This window comes from Gigantopelta aegis, chromosome 12 (assembly GCF_016097555.1).
Source record: "Gigantopelta aegis isolate Gae_Host chromosome 12, Gae_host_genome, whole genome shotgun sequence".
In the NCBI taxonomy this organism is placed as follows: Eukaryota; Metazoa; Mollusca; class Gastropoda; order Neomphalida; family Peltospiridae; genus Gigantopelta; species Gigantopelta aegis.
In genome coordinates this window covers 23,063,402-23,087,423 of record NC_054710.1, presented here as the reverse complement: position 1 = coordinate 23,087,423, position 24,022 = coordinate 23,063,402, and the positions used below count along the sequence as shown (strand labels likewise).

General features: G+C 38.8%; 1 protein-coding gene across 1 annotated transcript in view; it reads left to right on the top strand.

Moving 5' to 3' along the window:
* LOC121385900 (scavenger receptor class F member 1-like) overlaps positions 1-24,022 on the top strand; it is a 231,507-nt gene that overhangs the window by 14,198 nt on the left and 193,287 nt on the right. The window contains exons 3-8 of the mRNA XM_041516691.1: positions 2,249-2,377; positions 4,091-4,216; positions 5,093-5,182; positions 5,507-5,632; positions 7,599-7,643; positions 13,516-13,560. Coding sequence (XP_041372625.1) covers positions 2,249-2,377; positions 4,091-4,216; positions 5,093-5,182; positions 5,507-5,632; positions 7,599-7,643; positions 13,516-13,560 — 561 coding nt within the window. The remainder of the gene's footprint in view (positions 1-2,248; positions 2,378-4,090; positions 4,217-5,092; positions 5,183-5,506; positions 5,633-7,598; positions 7,644-13,515; positions 13,561-24,022) is intronic.

Below are 24,022 nucleotides of genomic sequence, written 5' to 3'. Positions count from 1 at the left end.
TTTTGTTGCTTCAAACCTGGCAGAAAGTTAGAAACAAACATTGGGAATCACAAACAGTAATAAAAGTTGACCTTTGAATATGTGGGCGTGGCACTTTTCAAAATGGCCGCCTTTATTGGTTATCTGCATATTCTTTCAAGTATCATATACTAAATTTGTATATACTCTATTTTACTAATGCGCAATATTTCGTGATTTAGCTAGCTTGCTTTTCTTTTAAATATAATGTATATAGCAGGTCTTTGGACTAGATACGGTCATCGCACATTTGTTTTTAAAAACGGCGGCCATTTTGGAAGATGGCAATACCAGTAGTCGGCTGCCTGCTTGCATGCAATTTTGTAAACTAACTACACATATATGAGTAAGCTGAATTTGGTTTCACTTTTTTTTCCATTTATGATTATACGTGATACACTAAACACCGCATGTTAAGAATGATGATATAACTCCAGAACTGGTCAGGATTTCTAAATGGTGTCCGGTTGGGTTAAACAATAATTAGAGAGAACATTGAAAAGTCGCTTTGTAGTCTGTTGAGTACTTTATATTTAAAAAACAAACAAAAAAACCCCAATAAAAAATAAAAAATAAAAACATTAATGGGAAAATTATAACTAGAAATTAAATGTAAAATATGCTGCATTTGATTCTTTTAGCAGTAAACATTGGAATCTTTTACATTGGGGTACACCCACATGGGAGGGGCAACCACACTGTCTTTAAGTCTTCTACACGACAGGCAGTGGATGTATACCAAGCTAGTACTTGATTCTAGGCCTGGCATAGGTGAATCCGCTTACAAGAGCATTGCTTCTTGGACTTCATAGCTAGACAGAGTTTTTTACTTTCCAATTCTGCACTGTGTTTAGTGGTTCTGATAGGAATATTTCCCCTAATATTTAGCATATTAGGAACCATGAGAGAGCGAGCGCTCACAAGCATTTTTAAGAAAACGGTGACTGTGGTTTATGTTATACCATTCAATAATGTAAAAAAAACCCACCTAGTGCCATCATGTTTATTTAAACAGTAATTGCACTTCTGGATAGGTGAACAGCATTTTATACTTAAGCGTTACCTAGGTCAGATCCAACTTTATCTCTAAAACGAGAGCCAATTAAAGGCCTGATGTACAAACATGTATTTCTGAAAGTAACCCAGTCAGTCGCTATGTCCGATGACATCAGTTCCATGTTGCCCTTTCGTATTTAAACAGGCCTGAGTTTTTCAAATGCAATACAAGATTATTTGTGTGCAAACTGTTTTATTAAGGTATGTTTTCCAGGGCGCGAAATAAGTTATACAAATTGTATAATGAATTTTGCATAGTAAACCACACATTTTGTATAGCATTTTTCAGGAAGTTTGTTTTATATCTGACAGTGATGTGATGGGTTACAAGTGCACCAATTTGCGATTGTCCACCGTTATATATATTGTCATGGCTGTCCCAAAAACATTTCTCAACTGTGTGTTGTAACATGGACTTTTCTCAAGTAATTTTAATATTGGACAAAACAGAATATTTATTTTTACATTTAGTAGTAATTATTTGCATATTTGCTTCCATTCTGTAATGTCTGGAACTATGCCATTTATTATAGTTATTGTTTAATTAAATTCTTAGTAGTGCAGTTTGTCGTGTCGCGCACTATAGACAAAACCGAAGTTGCATAACTATTGTTATTAGCGACCGTTTGGATGCACAATACGATCTACATTTAGTGGTATTTCAAAATAATATGTTTATAGTGTATGAAGCTATGTTTGTAAATAGTTGCCGTAATATATTTATGGGATATTAGTATATTACAATCGCTAAATGTGTTGATTTAATGTTTGAGGTCCGCGTTTTGGCCTTATGATTTTCGACTTTATTGAATTCCCAGATTTCTGTGCATATAAAAGCTATGACACAACGTTGACATTAGTATTATTGATGTAAATATTCCCATAACTGCAAAGTGTGTGTACTTACACACTGAAAATATCCCATGGGCTCATAAATAAACCTGGGATAAATGTTCGTTTGATCGACTGTTTTAACATGGCTGCCGGGATTGACCTTGCCCCCCCCCCTGCCCCCCTGCCCCCTGCCCCCCCCCCTCCCCCCCGGGTCGTACGCCCATGCTTATGTTGGGTAAGTTTTGTTTGGAGTTTAATTTTTCATTTTTATATTCCATTTTATCCTATATAAAATGATCTAATAATTATAACTGAGATTTATAAATTATTTTTATTACAGCATGCCCCGATGGCTTTTGGGATGACTCTTGCTCTAGCCAATGTGGTAACTGTACAGAATCTAAATGTGACAAACGTACTGGAAATTGCAACAGGTGCATGTATGGATGGGCTCTGCCAAAATGTACACGTTGGTATTCGTTATTGATGCATTGTACAGTACTATATAATGAATACCCAACATACATAAATGTTGAAATACCGCATTAGCATTAGATTGAAGTATTCTCACATTTGATCTTAAAACATTTATGAATAAGAAAAAAAGATGCTATTCATCACATGTTCTGAATCATATATATACATGGTTATTATATACTATACAAATCGTAGCACGTATTACGTGGTAAACAAATATGTGTGAATTAACATACTAAATTGAATCTCTTATCACATTTACCATTTTACACGTAGCTATATACCAATGTTATCGTCAACTCCTAAACATTACTACAGTTATATCAACACAATGTTATGTTAATTTTTATTTATGATCTGTATACCAAAACCGTTATCGTGATGAAAATCGTTCTCTGCACTTATATTTGAGATATAATTTCTCTTCTATATTACAATTTTTGATCCATAGCAAATATCAAATCTTTCTATGTAGATACCAACCTGAAAAGATATGATTGTGTTATTATGAGACTGCAAAATATGTCAAATTAAAGTAAAATTGTGACACAACTACTATTTAATAAACCCGAATGACGTCATTAAGTGTGTGTGTAGCGTTGTTGGCTGACTTTTATACATTTAGAAAGCACATCTCTAACCTTCATAATTCTTAACATTAATTATTTTAATAGGAGTGTATTGCTTTTCATACTTAGTCTCTGCAGATGGATAATGGAGTCAGTCTTGCAAGAGATGTGGACATTGTAAAGGGTCTTCTTGTAATAAACAGACTGGAAATTGTCATTTTGTTGCATTATGGGCTCCACTGACATGTACATGCATGTATTGGCTACAACTATAATAACATGCTTCATAATCAGTATATACACGTATTGGAGATGACTTATCAATATGAAATTATGTAACTGACCTTTTAATAAAACTATGAAAAAAACTGGAAGTTGTATGTGTTAGACTGCTTGGGCTCCAGTTATATATGCAGGTAGCTTTTCATTACTGATATAGTGCACACGTTTAATGAAACACGCACCATCTACTTAAAGAGTATTATAGTAGGAGAATGTGCTAACGTACATCTGGTAACATTTTGTAAGACGAACAGCAGAAAGCCCGAATATCGTTCATCGCAGACCTCTAAACATCTCAATACTTGGAGGGCAATGATCTCCGTCCCATCTCCGATTTGACGTATGTACTAGATACTGATGTGAGTGTGTGTGTGTGTGTGCGGGTGCGCGTGTGCATGTGTGTTTGTGCATGTGTGTGTTTGTGTGTGTGTTATATGTGCGTGCGCGAGTGAGTGAATATGTGCGATTGCGTGTGTCCATGCCCGTTTGTTTGCGTGTGTATGTTTTTGTATGCATACGTGTTTGCTTGTGATTATCCCCGCTGGTCGGCCCGTTTGGCTATATGTCAATCCAGTAGTGCACCACGACTGGTATATCAAACTCCATGACATCAAAATTGTAATCATAAACTGAACACGTTTATTTGAAAGTCACTCTATTATTAATCTGTTATAAAAATAATTTAACTTTGATTGCTTTCCAAAACATTGTTCTGTTACATATAAATTCGTTTACGAGATACAAAACATTTTAGGTAAGAAAGCATTATCTCTATCGTCCAACTTAATGTAGAAATAGCTATACGATAGATATCATATACCGTAAATAAAATGTATCGAGGGTTTGTTTTCTAGACTGCGTCATAGAAAAATGGGGTGAATCTTGCAATAACAGATGTGGTCACTGTGTTGACACTTCCTGCAACAGAATGACTGGACATTGTACGTGTCTGCCTGGATGGGCTCCAATTCGATGTTCAGGTAACTTTTCATTACTCATTTCATTACTGATACGGTGCACATGTATAATGAAACACGCAAAACCTACTTTAAGAGTATTCTAGTGTGGGAATGCGCTAACATACATCTGGTAACGGTTTGTAAGACGAACACCAGAAAGCCTGAATATCGTTCATCGCAGAACTCCGGTAATCGGAATAGTTGGGGGGCACTGATCCCCGATTTGACCTATGTACTAGATACTGGTGTGTGTGTGTGTGTGTGTGTGTGTGTGTGTGCTTGTGTGTGTATGTGTGTCGATGTGCATGTGTGTATTGCGTGTGAGTGTGCGTGTCTGTGTGTGTATGTGCGTGTGTGTGTGTGTGTGTGTGTGTGTGTGTGTGAGAGAGTGTGCATGTGTGTGTGTGCGTGCGTACGTGTTTGTGATTATCCCCGCCGGTGGGCCCGTTTGACTATTTTTTCTTTCCAGCCAGTGCACCACAACTGGTATATAAAAGTCCGTGGTATGTGCTATCCTATCTGAGATGGTACATAGAACATATCCATTGCTTCCAATGGAAAAATGTAGCGGGTTTCCCCTCGTAAACTATTTGTCAAAATTACCAACATCCAATAGCCTATGATTAAAAGTCAATGTTATCTAGTGGTGTCCTTAACCAAACAAACTTTAATTGTGTTTGTGATTAAGTGTACGTGATTTAGAGAGCGTGTGTGTGTGACAGAGAGAGAGAGAGAGAGAGAGAGAGAGAGAGAGAGAGAGAGAGAGAGTGTGTGTGTGTGTGTGTGTGTGTGTGTGTAGCGTTGGCCGACTTTTATACATTTAGAAAGCAAATCTCTAACCGTCAAAATGGTTAACATTAATTATTGTAATAGATGTGTTTTTCTTTTCATACTTAGTCTGTGCAGATAGATTATGGGGTGCGTCTTGCAACAAGACATGTGGACATTGTAAAGAGTCCTGTAGCGACTATAATGGATGGTGTAAATGTATGTATTGGTTATTAATATAATAGCACACTTCATAGTCAGCATATACACGTATTGCAGACAATTTATCAATATCAAACCATGTAATTGCCCTTTTACTAAAACTCATTGTGAGTTAATCACTTCTTGAATTAACTACTGACAGCATTGCTTTAAGTTCCCGGTTGTTTGTTTGTGTGGGATATTTTTCTTTCTTTTTCTTCGGGGGGTTAGGGGTATTTTATTGTTGCTTGTGTTGGGTGAGTTTTGTTTGGGGTTTAATGTTTCATTTTTATATTCCATTTATCCTACATGATGATGGAAGTTGACTTTTTTTTCTTACAGTCTGTCAAGATGGCTTTTGGGGTCAGTCTTGCACTAAGAAATGTGGTAAATGTAAAGGACCTAAATGTCACTTTCATACTGGAAATTGCACGTGCAAGTCTGGATGGGCTCCGCCAAAATGTACAGGTTGGTATTCGTTATTGATGTTTTGTATAGTACTATATAATGAATACCCAATACACATAAATTTTGAGATACCGCAGTAGCATGAGATTGAAATATTCTCACATTTGATCTTAAGACATTTATGAATAAGAAAAAAGATGCTATTCAGCACATATTCTGAATCATATATACATGGTTATTATATACTATACAAATCGTAGCATGTATTACGTGGTCAACGTGTGTATTAACATAGTGAATTGAATCTCTTATCACATTTACCATTTGTACACGTAGTTATATACCAATGTTATCTCCAACTGCTAAATATTACTACAATTATACCAACTCAATATTATGTAAATTTGTATTTATTATCTGTATGCCAAAACCGTTATCGTGATGAAAATCGTCGTCTGCACTTATATTTGGGATATAACTTCCCTTCTATATTGTTTTGGTCCACAGCAAATATCAAATTATTTTATGTAGATACCAACCTGAAACGATATGGTAGTTTTACTTTGATATTGCAAAATCTGTCAAATTAAAGCAGAAATTGTGACGCAACTACTATTTGATAAACACGAATGACGTCATTAAGTGTCAAAGAAATCATGTTTTACAATTGATATATTTTCGTTAATGTTTATCACCCCCCAGAAAAAGAAAAGAGAAACAAACAAAATCCCTCAAACAAAAGCCCCACCAATAAACACACACACACACACACACACACACACACACACGCGCGCACGCACACACACAAACACACACACACACACACACACACCAAGAAAACATACTATGAAGAAAAAAAAACCCAAACCCCCAAACCCCCAAACAACAAACCCCACATCTCATCATGCAAAGTTTTCTGTTCTAGTAACTAGTCCAACTATGCCTCTAGTGGAAAACATGTAACGTGATTCCCATCGTACACTCTTTATCAAAATGACCAACATCCAATAGCCGATGATTAAATATCAATGTGTTCTAGTGGTGTCTTTAACCAAACAAACTTTAACTTTATTTGTGATTATTTGTATATGATTTAGAGTGTGTGTGTGTGTGTGTGTGTGTGTGTGTGTGTGTGTGTGTGTGTGTGTGTGTTTGAGTGTGTGAGTGAGATATACTGAGAGAGAGAGAGAGAGAGAGACAGAGAGAGAGAGAGAGAGAGAGAGAGAGAGAGAGACTGTCTAATTCGGCAAGGCACTTCTCGCACATGCGCAATGGGAATGTGAAAGAGGTCTATTATATGAACACAATATTATGTTAATTTTTATTTATGATCTATATGTCACTGTTATTGTGATGAAAATCGTTGTCTGCACTTACATCTGCGCGGTCGGTCTGGGATCGATCCCCGCTGGGTCCATTGGGCTATTTCTCGTTCCAGCCAGTGCACCACGACTGGTATATCAAAGGCCGTGGTATGTACTACCTTGTATGTGGGATGGTGCATATAAAAGATCCCTTGCTGCTAATCGAAAGTGGCCATGAAGTGGCGACCGCGGGTTTCCTCTCTCAATATCTGTGTGGTCCTTAACAATATGTTTGACGCCATATAACCGTAAACAAAATGTGTTGAGTGCGTCGTTAAATAAAACATTTTTTTCTTTCTATATTACATATTTCTATTTTATCCATAGCAAATATCAAAGTATTTTATTTAGATACCAACCTGAAAAAATATGGTTGTTTTACTATGAGACTGCAAACTGTGTCAAATTAAATCTGAAATTGTGACACAACTACTATTTAATAAATCCGAATGACGTTACAGAAATCATATGTTTTACAATTGATATATTTTCATTAATGGTTACCCCCAATCTCCCCCCACAAAAAACCCAAACAAACAAACAACCCGAACAATAACACACACACACACACACACACACACACACACACACACACACACACACACAAAGAACTATGAAAAAACCAAACCCCACATCTAACCATGCAATGTTTTCTGTTCTAGAATCTATTCTAAACACGCCAACCACGACGCCAACCACCACGCCAGGTATGTTTATATTAATTTATAATTACCCAGGAGAACAAGCAGTAGAGAGTCTTGTTTTGTTAAGACTTTTGGTGGGCACAAAATTTGGCAAGAACGATTTTGTCGTTCGTCTGTCGGTTATGCAAAGCCAATATCAACATAAACAACAGATCGTTTGTGCAAAAGCTGTAATCATTTGTCAGAAAATGTGTGTGTGTGTGTTTAGCTTTGGGTTTTTTTGTTGTTGTTTTTTCAACCAATCTATATTCAGGTACTACGAAACATTATAATGAAAAGAAATGTATTGGATTTACAGATACTCATATTCTAATCAGGAAAATGTAAGTAAATTATGATTTTAATAATTATAAAAGGTTATGTTGGCCGATATACGATTCACATAGTTTTGGTACTTCACTTTCAGACCCGGAAGCATTAAAGACGCTCAATCACGGATGGTTGACCTAATTATTGACCCAACAAAGTTCTATATGACAATATATATATATTTGATTTGTATGTAAAAGTACTTTATTGAACAATCTACATAACCAGCATATTCCACTTATTATTGATATTTTATATAAAAAAAAATTGAATTATGTCGACGGTCCATAATTAAGATAAAAATAACGGCTATTTGGAGAGCAGAGGTGTGACGTATTATTTTTGTAGTCACGTGATGCGCAACCCCCGAATAACCGCAGTGTCAAAACTATTTACCAAGCTCGTGTAACGAGAACGCTTGACCGTTCTCTGCGACGTAGGGTAAATAGATAAAAAACAATAATGAAAATAAGTTATTAAAAATTAATAAAAACATGTACTGAATGATAATAAACTTATACATTAATTTAGTTTAGTAACAGAAGCATGTTAAACGTCGACAATCCCGACTAGTCAGGCATCTGTAGGTAAATTTATCGTTAGTCGTAGGCCTACGCAAAAAAACAAACTCTAAACATCTGGGAGGGCGAGACGTAGCCCAGTGGTAAAGTGCTCGCTTGATGCGCGATCGGTTTGGGATCAATCCCCGTCAGTGGGCCCAAAGGGCTATTTCTCGCTCCAGCCAGTGCACCACGACTGGTATATCAAAGACCGTGGTATGTGCTATCCTGTCTGTGGGATGGTGCATATAAAAGATTCCTTGATGCTAATTGAAAATAGTAGCCCATGGAGTGGAGACAGCGGGTTTCCTGTCAATATCTGTGTGGTCCTTAACCATATGTCTGACCCCATATAACCGTAAATAAAATGTGTTGAGTGTGTCGTGAAGTAAAATATTTATTTCCAAACATCTGGATCACAAACACCTTCATTTTCCACTTTGTCAAATTCATTTTATACAAAATATGCCATAACAGCTGACATGGGATAGGAATTGTTACATTTTAAAAGAATACTCTGAACTAGACGGTGTTTATATACGATGCGACTATATATACGACGGTCGTGTATAAAGCTTCCGCTAACGAGGGCTGGCTATATTCACAGCAAAAATGTATTAGGGTTTTCACTTGCGCCATTTTAATTGATAACCATCATGGTTGACAAAGAAAAATTATACCAGACACTAATTGAAGAATACGGACGAGCTCACACAGAGTTGTCCAAAAAGACGGTTCAACATTTACCTCAAAAAAATATATTATGCAGGGCCGTAGCTAGGATTTTTCATTTTGTATTACATTACTTTATTAGGTGCACAATTTAAAAAGGACACCTCCTGTATTGAGGTTGTTAACATCGTTCAAAAGGACGCCTATAGCTAGAGGTCATGGCACACCACCCACTTTTCCATGTTACACTGTTCAGAAGGCTTTAAATGTATTTGAACACCTAGAATTCAACATGTTCTCGGGGAAGTATGCCCGGGCCCACAAATGCATGTAGTTTGATCCACAGACATTCGCCCCACTCCCGACCCCATTTTTAAATACACCCCGTGGGCCTGTGTAAGTCTTGAAAGGTAACACCCCCCACCCCCACCCCACCCCCCTCCCAATTACCTGTTAAATATATATTCGTGTGTTATAATTATATACATGACTCAAAGACAGTGTAGCTGTCCTTCCCACGTATGGTACCCCTCAATATAAAATCATAGCTAAGCTCGTGCCAAAATTCACTAGCATATATATTATCTACAGGGCAATTATCAAGCTGAGCAAGATATTACGTTCTCCACTAAAAAAATAAATAAATGCATTGTATTTACCTGCTAAACATTTCTTTTTTTCCGGGGCACTTCAAATTTCGAGAAGGCGTTACGCAGCGCTGTCTCCTTGTATGCCTATCCGCGCCTGTAATGTCAGATGAATTAGTATTGCCGACATGTTTCCCCGTATAGGCTAATCGAAGCAAGTAGTCCAAGGCTGACCCAATAAATTGCGAAACCCCACACATTTGCTACGTCCGATTCGGACTACAAAGAAAGGTGAAATGTACCCGCTAAAATTAAATTGTAAAACTTTTTTCCGACCATGGTGACGTCATGGAGGCGTGGTAATGGGGGCGTGGTACAAGCTAGTTACCTCATCCATCACTCGAGACTGCGGTTATTGCGGCCGTTGAGTGACGGGTGTAATAGATATCGGGCGACGCCCTCGATCATTACATTTCGATGTGTATTTTTGTGCTGGGGTGTCCTTAAACATTCATTCATTCATTCATTCGTAAATATAGATATTATTTCAAGTGAAGTCGATATAGATCATAGTGAAAATAAAATAAAATAAAACAATAAATAAAATAAGATAAATAAGTAAATAAATAAATACATAAATAATTTGTGTATAGACATTGAACAGTAGTTGTACGACTGTCTCTTTTTAATGAAACGATAAAGACCTAACGTCTATGTGAGTTAGGGGTTTTGTTGGGGGGTTTTAGGGGTGGGGGGAGTCATATTTTATTAAATTTTAAACAGTAATACACGCGGACAATTAAAAATCACTGGAAATCCGCGTGAATATTTAACTACAATACTAATTGTTTAAAGTAGCAAACACATTTTACTAAACCGGCCTCGGTGGCGCAGTGGTTAAGCCATCGGACTACAGGCTGGTAGGTACAGGGTTCGCAGCCCGGTACCGGCTCCAACCCAGAGTGAGTTCTTAAGGGCTCAATGGGTAGGTGTAAGGCCACTACACCCTCTTCTCTCTCACTAACCACTAACCAACTAACAACTAACCCACTGTCCTGGACAGACAGCCCAGAGAGCTGAGGTGTGTGCCCAGGACAATTTTATTGTGTGAATCTTTTAATTTTGCGTTGGTAAAAAAACCATTGACAGGCGGCTCCAGAAATATCGTCTAAGTTAATGTTTCACTGCTTTTGGACTTAAACCATTCCGATGTGAACTTTCGTAGACCGTTTTTCGCAGCCATTTTACCATCGTATACGAAATATACACGTTAGTCGCCTAAGATTCAAAGCAGTACGAAGCTACGCACGATGCTCATGCCAACTGTCGATCATGCCCCCAATTTGTATATAGCCTCGATACCGTCTAATTCGGTAAGGGACGTTACTCTTCGCGCACATACGCAACACGAATGTGAAAGAGGTATATTATATGAACACAATATTATGTCAGTTTGTATTGATGATATATATATTCTTCAAAAAAAGAAACGCAAAAGGGTACAAATGGGTTATAACTCCGATTTTATGTTTCCTACCGGTTCATGCTTTGTGAATATAAGGTCATTGCATGTCCCAAACACATTCCCACGGTTACATTCGATAAAACGCAGCTACTGTACAATAAAGTTCCAAAATGTGAATATTCGCAAAAACGCAGCCACGTGCAAACCATGTCACCACTGCACGTGCGTTGTCTGCACGTGCAACATGAACACCGACAGTATAAAAGTGCAGGGTGTTCGCTTGCCTGGCCTCTGTATCTGGCCGACAGTTGACAATCCAGGACATGCCACGTCTCAGTGAACTGCAGAGAAACAATGCCATCGGCCGAATAGACGCAGGCGAATCCAGAACGGCCGTTGCCAGGGCATTCCATGTGTCCCCAAGCACCTCCCTAGATCCGGTCGACCACGGGTCACTACCCCCGGGCAGGACCGCTACATCCGGGTACGCCACCTTCGGGAACGATTGACTACTGCCACCTCCACAGCCGCAGCAATACCAGGTTTGCGCAGGATATCCGACCAGACCGTACGGAACCGCCTACGTGAGGTAGGAATTCGTGCCAGACGTCCAGCTCGAGGTGTCATCTTAACACCACAACACCGTCGACTCCGACTGCAGTGGTGCCAGATTCATCGACAATGGCCTCAACTGCGATGGAGACAGGTGTGGTTCAGTGACGAGTCCCGATTTCTGCTCCGACGTCATGATGGGAGATGTCGCGTGTATAGGCGTCGTGGTGAACGTTATGCGGCAAACTGCGTGCAGGAAGTGGACAGATTCGGCGGGGGTAGTGTCATGGTGTGGGCAGCCATCTCACACACTGGCAGAACTGACCTGGTCCACGTGCAGGGCAACCTGAATGCACAAGGCTACATTGACCAGATCCTCCGGCCACACATCGTTCCAGTTATGGCCAACGCCAACGCAGTGTTCCAACATGACAACGCCAGGCCTCACACAGCACGTCTCACAACGGCTTTCCTACAGAACAACAACATTAATGTCCTTCCTTGGCCATCGAAATCACCGGATTTGAACCCAATTGAGCATCTATGGGACGAGTTGGACCGACGCCTCCGACAGCGACAACCACAGCCCCAGACCCTGCCCGAGCTGGCAGCAGCCTTGCAGGGCGAGTGGGCCACCATCCCCCGGGACGTCATCCGTACTCTGGTTGCTTCAATGGGCAGGCGGTGCCAGGCAGTTGTCAACACACGCGGAGGCCACACCCGGTATTGACTCCAGATGACCTTGACCTTGGTGGTGTGTCCTATCACTTACTCACAATGGACTAGAGTGAATTGTGAACAATCCTGCAACATTTGGTAATTATCGGACTCACCATTCAGTAATTAAATCAATTCTCCAAATGTTACGACAATGTGGTTTTGCGTTTCTTCTTTTGAAGAGTGTTATTGTGATGAAAATCGTTGTCTGCACTTATATCTGAGATATAATTTCCCTTCTATATTACAAGGGGTGGGGCATAGCCCAGTGGTAAAGCGCTCGCTAGATGCGCGGTCGGTCTGGGATCGATCCCCGTTGATGGGCCCATTGGGCTATTTCTCGTTCCAGCCAGTGCACCACTACTGGTATAGCAAAGGCCGTGGTATGTACTACCCTGTCTGTGGGATGGTGTATATGAAAGATCCCTTGCTGTTAAACGAAAAGAGTAGCCCATGAAGTGGCGACAGCGGGTTTCTTCTCTCACTATCTGTGTGGTCCTTAACCATATATTTGACGCCATATAACCGTAAATAAAATGTGTTGAGTGCATTGTTAAATAAAATATTTCTTTCTTTCTATATTACATGTTTTTATCCACAGCAAATATCAAATTATTTTATTTGGATACCAACGTGAAAAGATATGGTTGTTTTACTATGAGACTGCAAACTGTGTGAAATTAAAGCTGAAAATTTGACACAACTACTATTTAATAAATCCGAATGACGTTACAAAAATCATATGTTTTACAATTGGTATATTTTCATTAATGGTTACCCCAACCTACCCCCCCCCCCCCAAAAAAAAAACCAACAACAAAAAATCAACAAAAGAACCCAACCGAACAACAAACAAATAAAAAAACAACAACAAAAAAACCACACAAATAAAACAAAACAAAAACCCGAACAATAACACACACACACACACACACACACACACCAAGGCAAAAACAAAAAAACTATGAAAAAACCAAACCCCACATCTGACCATGCAATGTTTTCTGTTCTAGAATCTATTCTAAAGACGCCAACCACCACGCCAACCACCACGCCAGGTATGTTTATATTAATTTATAATTACCCAGAAGAACAAGCGGTAGAGAGTCTTCTTTTGTTCAGACTGTTGGTGGGCACAAAATGTGGCACAAACGATTTTGTCGATCGTCTGTCGGTTATGCAAAGCCAATATCAACATAAACGAAAGATCGTTCGTGCAAAAGCTGTAATCATTTGTCAGAAAATTTATAAAGATATGTTTCCTAATCATGTCACTGTTTTTGGAAGAAAATAATAAGATAACGTGCTACAGTGTTGGTGTTTGAAAGATACAAAGTAATCGGTTTGAAATCAGCATCGCAGTCGATAGAAGTCTCGAACAAGTTAAGTAACATAGCTGCAAGGTTCCCTTTGGTCATTTCGCTATGTGCACAAAATCATATACTGTTCGGAAATTAAATGGACTGGCCTGAGTTTCAGCCATAGTAAGCATTCCGGGGTGGGGATGGGGATGGGGTGGTGTTTGTGTTTTGCTTTGGGTTTGTTTTTTTTGGTGTTTTTTTCAACCAATCTATATTCAGCTACTACCAAACATTAGGATGGATATAAATGTAATGGATTTACAGATACTCATATTCTAATCAAGAAAATGTAAGTAAATTATAATTTTAATAATTATAAAAGGTTATGTTGGCCAATATACGATTCGCATAATTTTGGTACTTTACTTTCAGACCCGGAAGCATTAAAGGCGCTCAATCACATATTCATTGGGCCTTATTTCTCTAAATATGGATTATAAATAGAAATTACATTCATTTGGAATACCAAACCTAGTTATTGTATGATGCAAAACATTTTAATTGAACTACGATCGAGGGAATTACATGAAACGCTTCATTTTTAAAATGTGGATGACTTCTTGTGAAAAGTCATGAAAAATACGGCAAAACAAACTCATAGTGATGAGGTTATATATACGACAACGGTATAATGTATTTTTGAATTTTATATAAACGACCGCCGTGTATAGAGACTTGGCAAATGAGGGCCGCCTATATATACTTAACTCCAAAAGAAACGCGAAAATTTTAAAATATTAAAAAACCCACATTTGAATAAACTATGTACAAATCGATTAAGTTGACCAATAGCCATCTTGTCAGCATATCCAATTCCACATAACGCATGAAAAAAACGAGTACAGTGTGACGTCACGCACGTGCTGAAATTGACGACCAAAATCGATCTGGAATGCAAAACGGGTGGATCATGAAAGATGCGAATTGCACGTGAAACACTACCAGGCCTGGGTATAAAAGAAACGCCAGACAGCAATGTTCAACTCATTTTACGAGTAGCGATACAACGATGCCACGACTTAACGCTGATTCCAGACATAGAGCTTTGGGGAATTTGGAGGCCGGAATGGATGCCAGGCAGGTTGCACGTGCTTTCGGTGTCCATGTCTCGACAATCTACCGTCTCATAGACCGATTTCTACAGAACAACAACGTCGTCGACCGTCCACGTAGCGGCCGTCCCAGAGTGACGTCACAGCGCCAGGACCGTTACATCGTCCGAACTCACATGCGTGATCGGTTCGTACCAGCCACCACAACAGCCCGGCAGACAGTGGGAACCCACAACCGCCCCGTTTCCTACACCACGGTACGACGTCGTCTGATCGCCATCCATCTGAACTGTCGTCGACCGTACATTGGACAACGTCTCACACAGCGACACCGCCTTGCACGACACAACTGGGCTGTTCTGCATCGACAGTGGCGGAACCGACAGTGGCAGAACATCGTCTTCTCCGACGAAAGCCGCTACTGCTTAGATAGGGCCGACGGTCGTATGAGGGTGTGGAGGCGTCGAGGTGAGCGCTTCACAGATGCGTGTGTTATGGAGAGGGACCGTTGGGGAGGGCCTTCCGTCATGCTGTGGGCTGCCATATCCTGGGGACGTCGTGTACAACCTGTCATCTTCGACAACAACGGCCGAGGACGCGGCAGGGGCGTCACAGCACAGCGCTACATCGACGAAGTGCTCACGCCTGTGGTGGTGCCTTTTTTCGCGGGTCACCGTCAGATGGTTTATCAGCACGACAACGCCAGGCCACACACGGCACGGGCCACCCAGGCATTCCTGGCACAGCACAACATCATCACAATGGACTGGCCAGCTTTAAGCCCGGATCTGAACCCCATCGAGCACTTGTGGGACGAGGTTCAGCGCATGATGAACCAACGCCCTGCTCCCGTGGTGACACAGCAGCAGCTCCGCCAGGCCGTCGTGGACACCTACAACAACGTGCCCAGGGCCTTCATCAGGAACCTCTTCCTCTCCATGGGTAGGAGGTGTGCGGCGGTCATGGCCAGCAATGGCGGACACACCCGCTATTAGTGGACATGTTTGAGTGGCATGTGACGCCATTGAAGAAGCGCCATGGCCTTGACATTTCAAATGACAATGCGACCTCGATTTTTAACATGTCAATAACATGAAATCTCATCTTTACGAATTGTTTAAGTTTTTCATAGAAACGATTATTTTAAGAACTTTGGGACGTATTTCAATGAGTGCACTCAAAACCTTCAATCTACGTATTCGCGTTTCTTTTGGAGTTAAGTATACATGACAAATAATAAAAAATATATATTATTTCATGACGAAAATAACTGAATACGCTGAAATAAAATAATAACTGTGTTTTATTATTATTATTATTATTATTATTATTATTGCATGTATTATCATGTTGGTAAAGTCACGTCGCGGTGGGGGCGGTTGTTATAGAAACATTACATAAATTTAAAAGGAAACCCGGGAGTCGTCTCAGCGTTACTGGTATATATAAAAAAAAATGTATTTTGAGTTTATTGCCCCTTGCAATTTTGCGCATTTGAAATATGACTAAATACAGCAAAATAACCTTTTAGTCATACAGTGTATTTATTTGCGGTAAAATTAACTTTAAAAAAATGTACGTAAGGAGCCTCAAAATTGCAATCGTTTTAAAATTATTAAGTTCAAGCCCTGTTGATAGTATGTGTATTGTCCGCAGTTAGTTTCTCTTTCAGAGAATCTACCTCAGCAGCTGATAATTTGTAATATTTATTTATTTATTTATTTATTTTTTGTTATTATTATTATTATTATTATTATTATTATATTTTTATATTTTTATTTATTATTGAATATTTTGTTAGTACTGTAGGGGCAATATTACGCTATTCATGTGTCTATGGAAACCGTTCACAAAAGGGTCTGCTAGATGCTAGATTCATATACGCCCCCCTCGCCCCCCCCCCCCCCCCCCCCCCCCCAGTACAGTACTTAGTATGTATTCCTCCTGTTCCAGATGGTTCGGTAATATGGATCAGTCGAGTACTTATTTACCGCCTATATACATTTTTGCTGTGAATATAGTCAGCCCTTGGTCGAGGTGGCTATATACACGGCAGTCGTATATATAGTCACATCGTATATAAACACCGTCTAGTTAAAGGGACACACCCTAGTTACGGCTAGTTGTTAACCATTACGGCGTTGTTTTTCGCTATTAAACCCATTTTTTCACAAATAAAATTGCACTTTACTTACCGTTTATTATTTAGAATATACATTTCCATTCACCTGAAGTGTTTTTTTGGTAATCCTGGTAATCCTGGTGTTTGTAATACCAAAAAAAGCATTTTTCGTATTTCTGAAAAACGAGCGCACGTTTGAGAAAAAAACCGTTGAGCAATCAAGGTCTAATCTATTTTTAGACGGGATATTTCCATTTCAATGTCACAGACGTTGGTATACCACGTGACCGTTATCATTTTGGTTCGGTTTGTTTTCTCGTGCACGGTTCGCGCAATCAACATCCGATTTGTTGTTGTTCATTTGTGAGATTTTTCTTCACAGTTCGTGAACATTTTCAGTAACAATAAAGTTCAGACAAGTAAGTATCTCAATACAAAACGTTACAAACCCTTAAAACCAATAATTTTGCTAAGTCCTACGATATCTGTAGAGGGGATACAACCAGGACAGAACAGTTGGAACATGTCCAGGAGAGGTGAAAAGAACGCACCCCAAGTCTGTGAAATTTGTCTTGACGCAGGCATTGTTGTGCTTCGAGCGACATCTACCGGTGTCATCAGAATACAAACTTTCAAAATTATTTCAAGCAATTGGGACATGGGGATTCCCATGGTATTTATCGATATAAAACCTGCTTTTTCACTCCATTTGATAAAAACGTGATCTAAGTGTGTTACAGGTTTGTAGATTAACCAAATTATAATTTATTTTCGCTGGATGGAACTAGGGTGTGCGGCTTTAAGAGTATTCTTTAAACATGTAACAATTCCTATTCCAAGTCAGCTGTTATGGCATATTTTGCATATTAATGAATTTAATAAGGTGGAAAATGAAGGTGTTTGTGATCTAGATGTTTAGAGTTTTTTTGCATACGACTAACGATAAATTTACCTATAGATGCAAAGGCCTAACTAGTCGGATTGTCGACGTTTAACATGCTTCTATTGATCAAATAAATTAATATATAAGCTTATTATCATTCAGTACATAGAGGATAATAAACGAGTTACCAGTTATTATCAAATTTATGTCCCGAGTGAAATAATTTTCAGTTGTCACGAGCTTTAGCGATTGACAAATTAAAATTATTTCATGAGGGACATAAATTTGATAATAACTGGTGCCGAGTTTGTTATTCTATTTATTACCGGAGCTATTTTCTCTCTAAAAGCCTTTATTTTCGACACACACATGCACATACATGTATAGAAGCGATATACGCCACTTTACGCACTGTTCTGAGTATTTCTATAACTTTGTAATTTAATCATGTTCATAGATAATTTTCAAAGACAAAAGTTCTCTTTATTCTGGTACAAAATCTATAATGAATTGCATTAAAATGACATTTTGTTATAAATTTAACACCAAAATCAGACAGCCGTAAATGCAAACTCTTTAAACTACATGACGTCATTGTGAGCGTTTTGCAAATCGTGATGACGTCATATTTAGTACCGACAAGGTCATTGGTTTGTAAGCGTCAAATTATCCAATAGTATTGTTCGTTAGACCAATGCATGATAATTTCTCAGTGAGAAATTATGATTTTTATTTTCCCCGTTATGAGTGCCTGCTGGGGTAATAAATGTTTTTATTAATTTTTATTAACTTTTTTCTATTTACCAAACGTCGCAGAGGACGGCCAAGCCTTCTTGTTACACTAGCTTGGTAAATCGTTTTGACACCGCGGTTACTCGGGGGTTGCCTATCACGTGACTACGAAAATAATATCACCTCTTCACTCCAAATAGCCGTTATTTTTTCCTGAATTATGGACCGTTGACATAATTCAATTTTTTTTTACAAAATATCAGTAATAAATGGGTTATGTTATTTATGTAGATGGTTAAATAAAGTACTTTTAGCGACAAATCAAATATATATATTTTAAGATAATACTTTGTTAGGTCATTAATTAGGTCAACCACCCGGCGCCTTTAAGGCTTTTGTAGGAGATATCGCTGGCACTAAAATTTGTGATATGTCCTGCGATATTCTCCGTTTGTTTCCGCGCTAAACCTACCATTACTTTAGTGACGTCATGCAACTGCCGTTCTGTAAGTTAACGCTGAAATTAAACCCACATTACTGACATTGTTTACAACTGTCGCAAATGAAAAGAATGATAATGGATGATAAAAAGAATACACCTCCCGTGTCTTGTGATATCATAATTTTTCAGCAAGCCTCGGATTTCATACTTTTATCAACTCATGCTGATAAATTATGATATCACAAGACACTCGGGGAGTATCCTCCATACATTCTTTTTCAGGGATTAAATAAAAATAACAACAGGAAAGCTAATGACGTCATGACAAAGTGACGTCATGAGCAATTAGAACAGGCCAAGTTGATAGTTAAAGGGTCTACAGTTAGATTTGTTTTCAAGAAATACCAAATCATTAATATATAGTTAGTTCCGTTGAAAAACAATTCAGTTTATAATGGATGTTTTACAATAGTTTACAATAGCCGATTTCCTCTCTAATATGTCAGAATTACCAAATGTTTCCCATCCAAAAGCCGATTATTAATAAATTAATGTGCTCTAGTGGTGTCGTTAAAGAAAACAAACATTATCTTCTTCTTCAGACTCGGATCCATGAGGGTTTTTTTGGGGGGTGGGGGTGGGGGTGCAAAACAATTTATACATAAGAAGAAATAGGGGAAAGGAAGGATGGGGGACATGGGCGTACGACCCGGGGGGGGGGGGGGAGGGGGCAATTTCGGGGTAAAATTTCGGGCAAACCAACCCCTCCAGCCCCCCTAAATCAAAGAGTCCCCATACGCCCATGGTGGGGGATCTAGACCCCCCTCCCCCAGAATCCGCGCCTGCTCCCTCCTTGTACACTATTCGTATCTATTGGCAGATTTCAGATTGCAAATTTAATAGCACCAAAACCAACTCTCGCACACAACAGACTCTGTTTGGGTTGCTCGTGCCTACTTACACATGCCAGCGCGGGCGACCCCTTCTCCCACCCACCCCAAACCTTTTGCTGTCCTGGACGGAGTAGTCGACGATAGTTGACGCCTGCACCCATGACAGGAATGTGCTACAACAGCGTTTAATATTATGAATGTGCACGTTAAAACCTATGACTTGACCTGACCTGTTAGGCACGTAGCTGGCCCGAAGTCGGCCACAGTCATTTGGGATACCAAACGACGCTATTGTATCACCAACTGTTCCTTGGAGACTTGCATAATACAAGATGAGTGGCCGTTGGATATCATTTATCTTACAACAAGTTAACAAAGAAACGGATCTAACGCAACTGGCATTATTTTACAACACATTGTAAAGTGATGGCGAGTTTGTTTTGTATTGTGATTAATTAATTACATTATTTTTCCGGGAGTATATAAAAATAACAGCAGGAAAGCTAATGACGTCATGAGAAAGTGACGTCATGAGCAATTAGAACAGGTCAAGTTGATGGTTAAAGGGTCTACAGTTAGATTGTAGCCAGGTATTTGTTTTCAAGAAATACCAAATCATTAATATACAGTTAGTTCCGTTGAAAAACAATTCAGTTTACAATGGATGTTTTACAATAGTTTACAATAGCCGATTTCCTCTCTAATATGTCAGAATTACCAAATGTTTCCCATCCAACACCGATTATTAATAAATCAATGTGCTCTAGTGGTGTCGTTAAAGAAAACAAACATTATTTTCTTCAGACACGGATCCATTAGGTTTTTATGGCGTGGGGTGGGGGTGGGGGAGCAAAACAATTTATACCTAAGAAGAAATAAGGGAAAGGAAGGGTGGGGGATCTAGACCTGCTCCCTCCTTGTACACTATTCGTATCTAATGTCAGACCCCCCTCGAACCGCCCTCCTCCACCCTCCACCCCCGCCGCGTGTAGCCTTCATACGCTAATGTATAAATAACTATTATAATAGAGGCGAGGCGAGGATATCCGAATGGATCCGTCCAGTTATGGTGTACGGGAAATAACTCTTGTTTTAATTGCAACATATTAACTAGGAAGATTGAGTCTCCACAAATATAATTATTATGGCATAAATACCATATGAAAATGCACAATAGTTGATTGTAGTGGACTAGTAAACAAAAAGAAGTATGCACTTGGTTAAAACAAGACATTTGGTTAATTATATACCTTATCACATTACACGCATTTTCAGATATGGACCCGAGTCGGCAACGCCCCCTGGTGGCTAGGGAGGATCTACACATGTCCCCCACCCCCTTTTAGTGGCGCGGCCAATATAAAAATTGACACTGTGGGTTAAAGGCATGGGATTTGATACATATACATGACCCTTTGCAAACATTTTCAGATATTGATCCAAGTGAGCAGCGCCCTCCTGTGGACAGGGCGAATCTACAAATGTCCCGGTCCCCCTTTTAGTGGGGCGGATAACATAGATATGGATACTGAGTTAAACGTATGAAATTTAGTACATATACGTCTTGACCCATTACAAAAGTTTTCAGATATGGACCTAAGTCAGCATCGCCGCCTGGTGGCTGGAGAGGATCTACACATGTCCCCCACCACTTTTAGTGGGACGGCCAATATAAAAATTTACAATTTGTGTTAAAATTTGGTACATATACTCCTTGACAGTGACCCATTACAAACATTTTAAAGGAGCCCAATCACGAATTTAGTGGGCCTTGTTTCTCTAAATATGCATTATAAATGAAACTTAGATGCATTTGGAATACGAAACCTAGTTATTGTATGATCCACAATATTTTAATTGAACTACGATCGAGGAAATTCCATGATACGCTTTTTTCTTTTTTTTTAATTTGGAACTCTTCTTGTGATGAGACATGAAACATACGGGAAAACAGACTCAGTTCAGGGCAGGTCATAGGGCTTTACGTGCACATTCAGAGGAAGCTGTTGTAGCGCACGCCTATCTTAGACACAAGAGCCGGACTCGGCAGGCTCCTCCGTCCAAAACAGACTCGTGGTGATGAGGCTATATACGACAATCGTATAATGTATTTTTGAATTTTATACAAACGACCGACGTGTATAGAGACTTGGCAAATGAGGGCCGGCTATATACATGGCAAATAATAAAAAAATTGATTATTTCATGACAAAAATAACCGCGAATACGCTGAAATAAAATAATAAACAGTCAGAATACGAACTCACCATTTATTATTATTATTATTATTATTATTTATTAGGCTCGTGTGCACATTATTTTGTCTGGTTCGAAAAGTGGTATTTCGGTTTTAATGTATAGCGTAAAAAAACAGTGTACTGTTGCATGTTTTGTCATCCAAAGGTTGGCTAATTATTACTTAACCCAGTTGAATCCAATTCTACGTGCAGGGACAAGTTCAGCCTGCCGTTTGTGCGTGTGTGCACGCACGTTAATCTTGCATTTTTATAACCAAAACTCCTCCAGATAAAACGCCGCCCCTCCACCCCAAAAATATAGTGGTAGGCTAATAATAATAATAATAATAATAGTAGTAGTAGTAGTAGTAGTAGTAGTAGTAGTAGTAATAGGAATAATAATTTTGTATTATTATTATTATTATTATTAGTAGTAGTAGTAGTAGTAGTAGTAGTATTTCTAGTAGACTATAAAAAAAATGTATTTTGAGTTTTATTGCCTCTTGCAATTTTGAGCAAAATAATGTTTTAGTCATATTTATTTACGGTAAAATTAACTTTTTTTTACAAAATTTACGTAAGGAGCCTCAAAATTGCAATCAGTGAAAAATTATTAAGTTCAAGCCCTGTTGTTAGTTTGTGTACTGTCCGTAGTTAGTTTCCCTTTCAGTTAATCTACCTCAGCCGCTGATACTTTGTAATTGTTATTTGTATTTATTTATTTATTCATTATTATTATTATTATTATTATTATTATTATTATTTATATGACGCTATTCATATATCTATGGTAAACGTGCACAAATTCATATACTAGTCGGGATTGTCGATGTTTAACATGCTTCTGTTACTAAAATAAATTAGTGTATAAGCTTATTGTCATTCAGTACATGTTTTTATTACTTTTTAATAACTTATTTTCATTAGTTTTTTTTCTTTCTATTTACCCTACGTCGCAGAGGACGGCCAAGCGTTCTCGTTATACGAACTTGGTAAATCGTTTTGGCACTGCGGTTATTCGGGGAATGAGAGAGCGCGTTTAAAGACGCTCAGTCACGGATGGTTGACCTAATTATTGACCCAACAGGTAGTACTAAACCAAATAACTTCCGGCTGGGTCAAAGTTCGAGGTACGCCCAATTTTTGATAGAGAAATGAACACCACAAGTCCTGTGATTGGTTATAAATGTGAGTGTGTTGGTTGTAAAAAATAATAGTTTTATCTGGGTCAAAAAAATATGCAATTTTATTTCATCTAGTACCAATGTGTCAAGTTGCCTTGTGCTTGAAACATGTATGGGGTACTTGTGGAAAAAAGTACTCGAATTTTGTGCGGAACTAGGGTAGTCATAGACGCTACCCGTTATCTCAGAAACGAGCAGCTTGACCCCCATTTTTTTCTGATTCACTTTAAGTGTGAGGGGTGGTAGTATTTATATCCGTGGCGTTTATGTCGGTTGATACGTTGCAGGTAGGAGTTTTAGCCACATATGTTACTATTGTCGTCTATGGGATTTGATTTGGTACTATACACCCAACAAAGTATTATATGAAAATATATATATTTGATTTGTATGTAAAAGTACTTTATTGAACAATCTACATAACCAGCATATTCCACTTATTATAGATATTTTATAAAAAACATATTTGAATTATGTCGACGGTCCATAATTCAGAGAAAAATAACGGCAATTTGCAGAGCAGAGGTTTGACGTATTATTTTGAGTCACGTGACGGGCATTCCCCGAATAACCGCAGTGTCAAAACTATTTAACAATCTCGTGTAACGAGAACG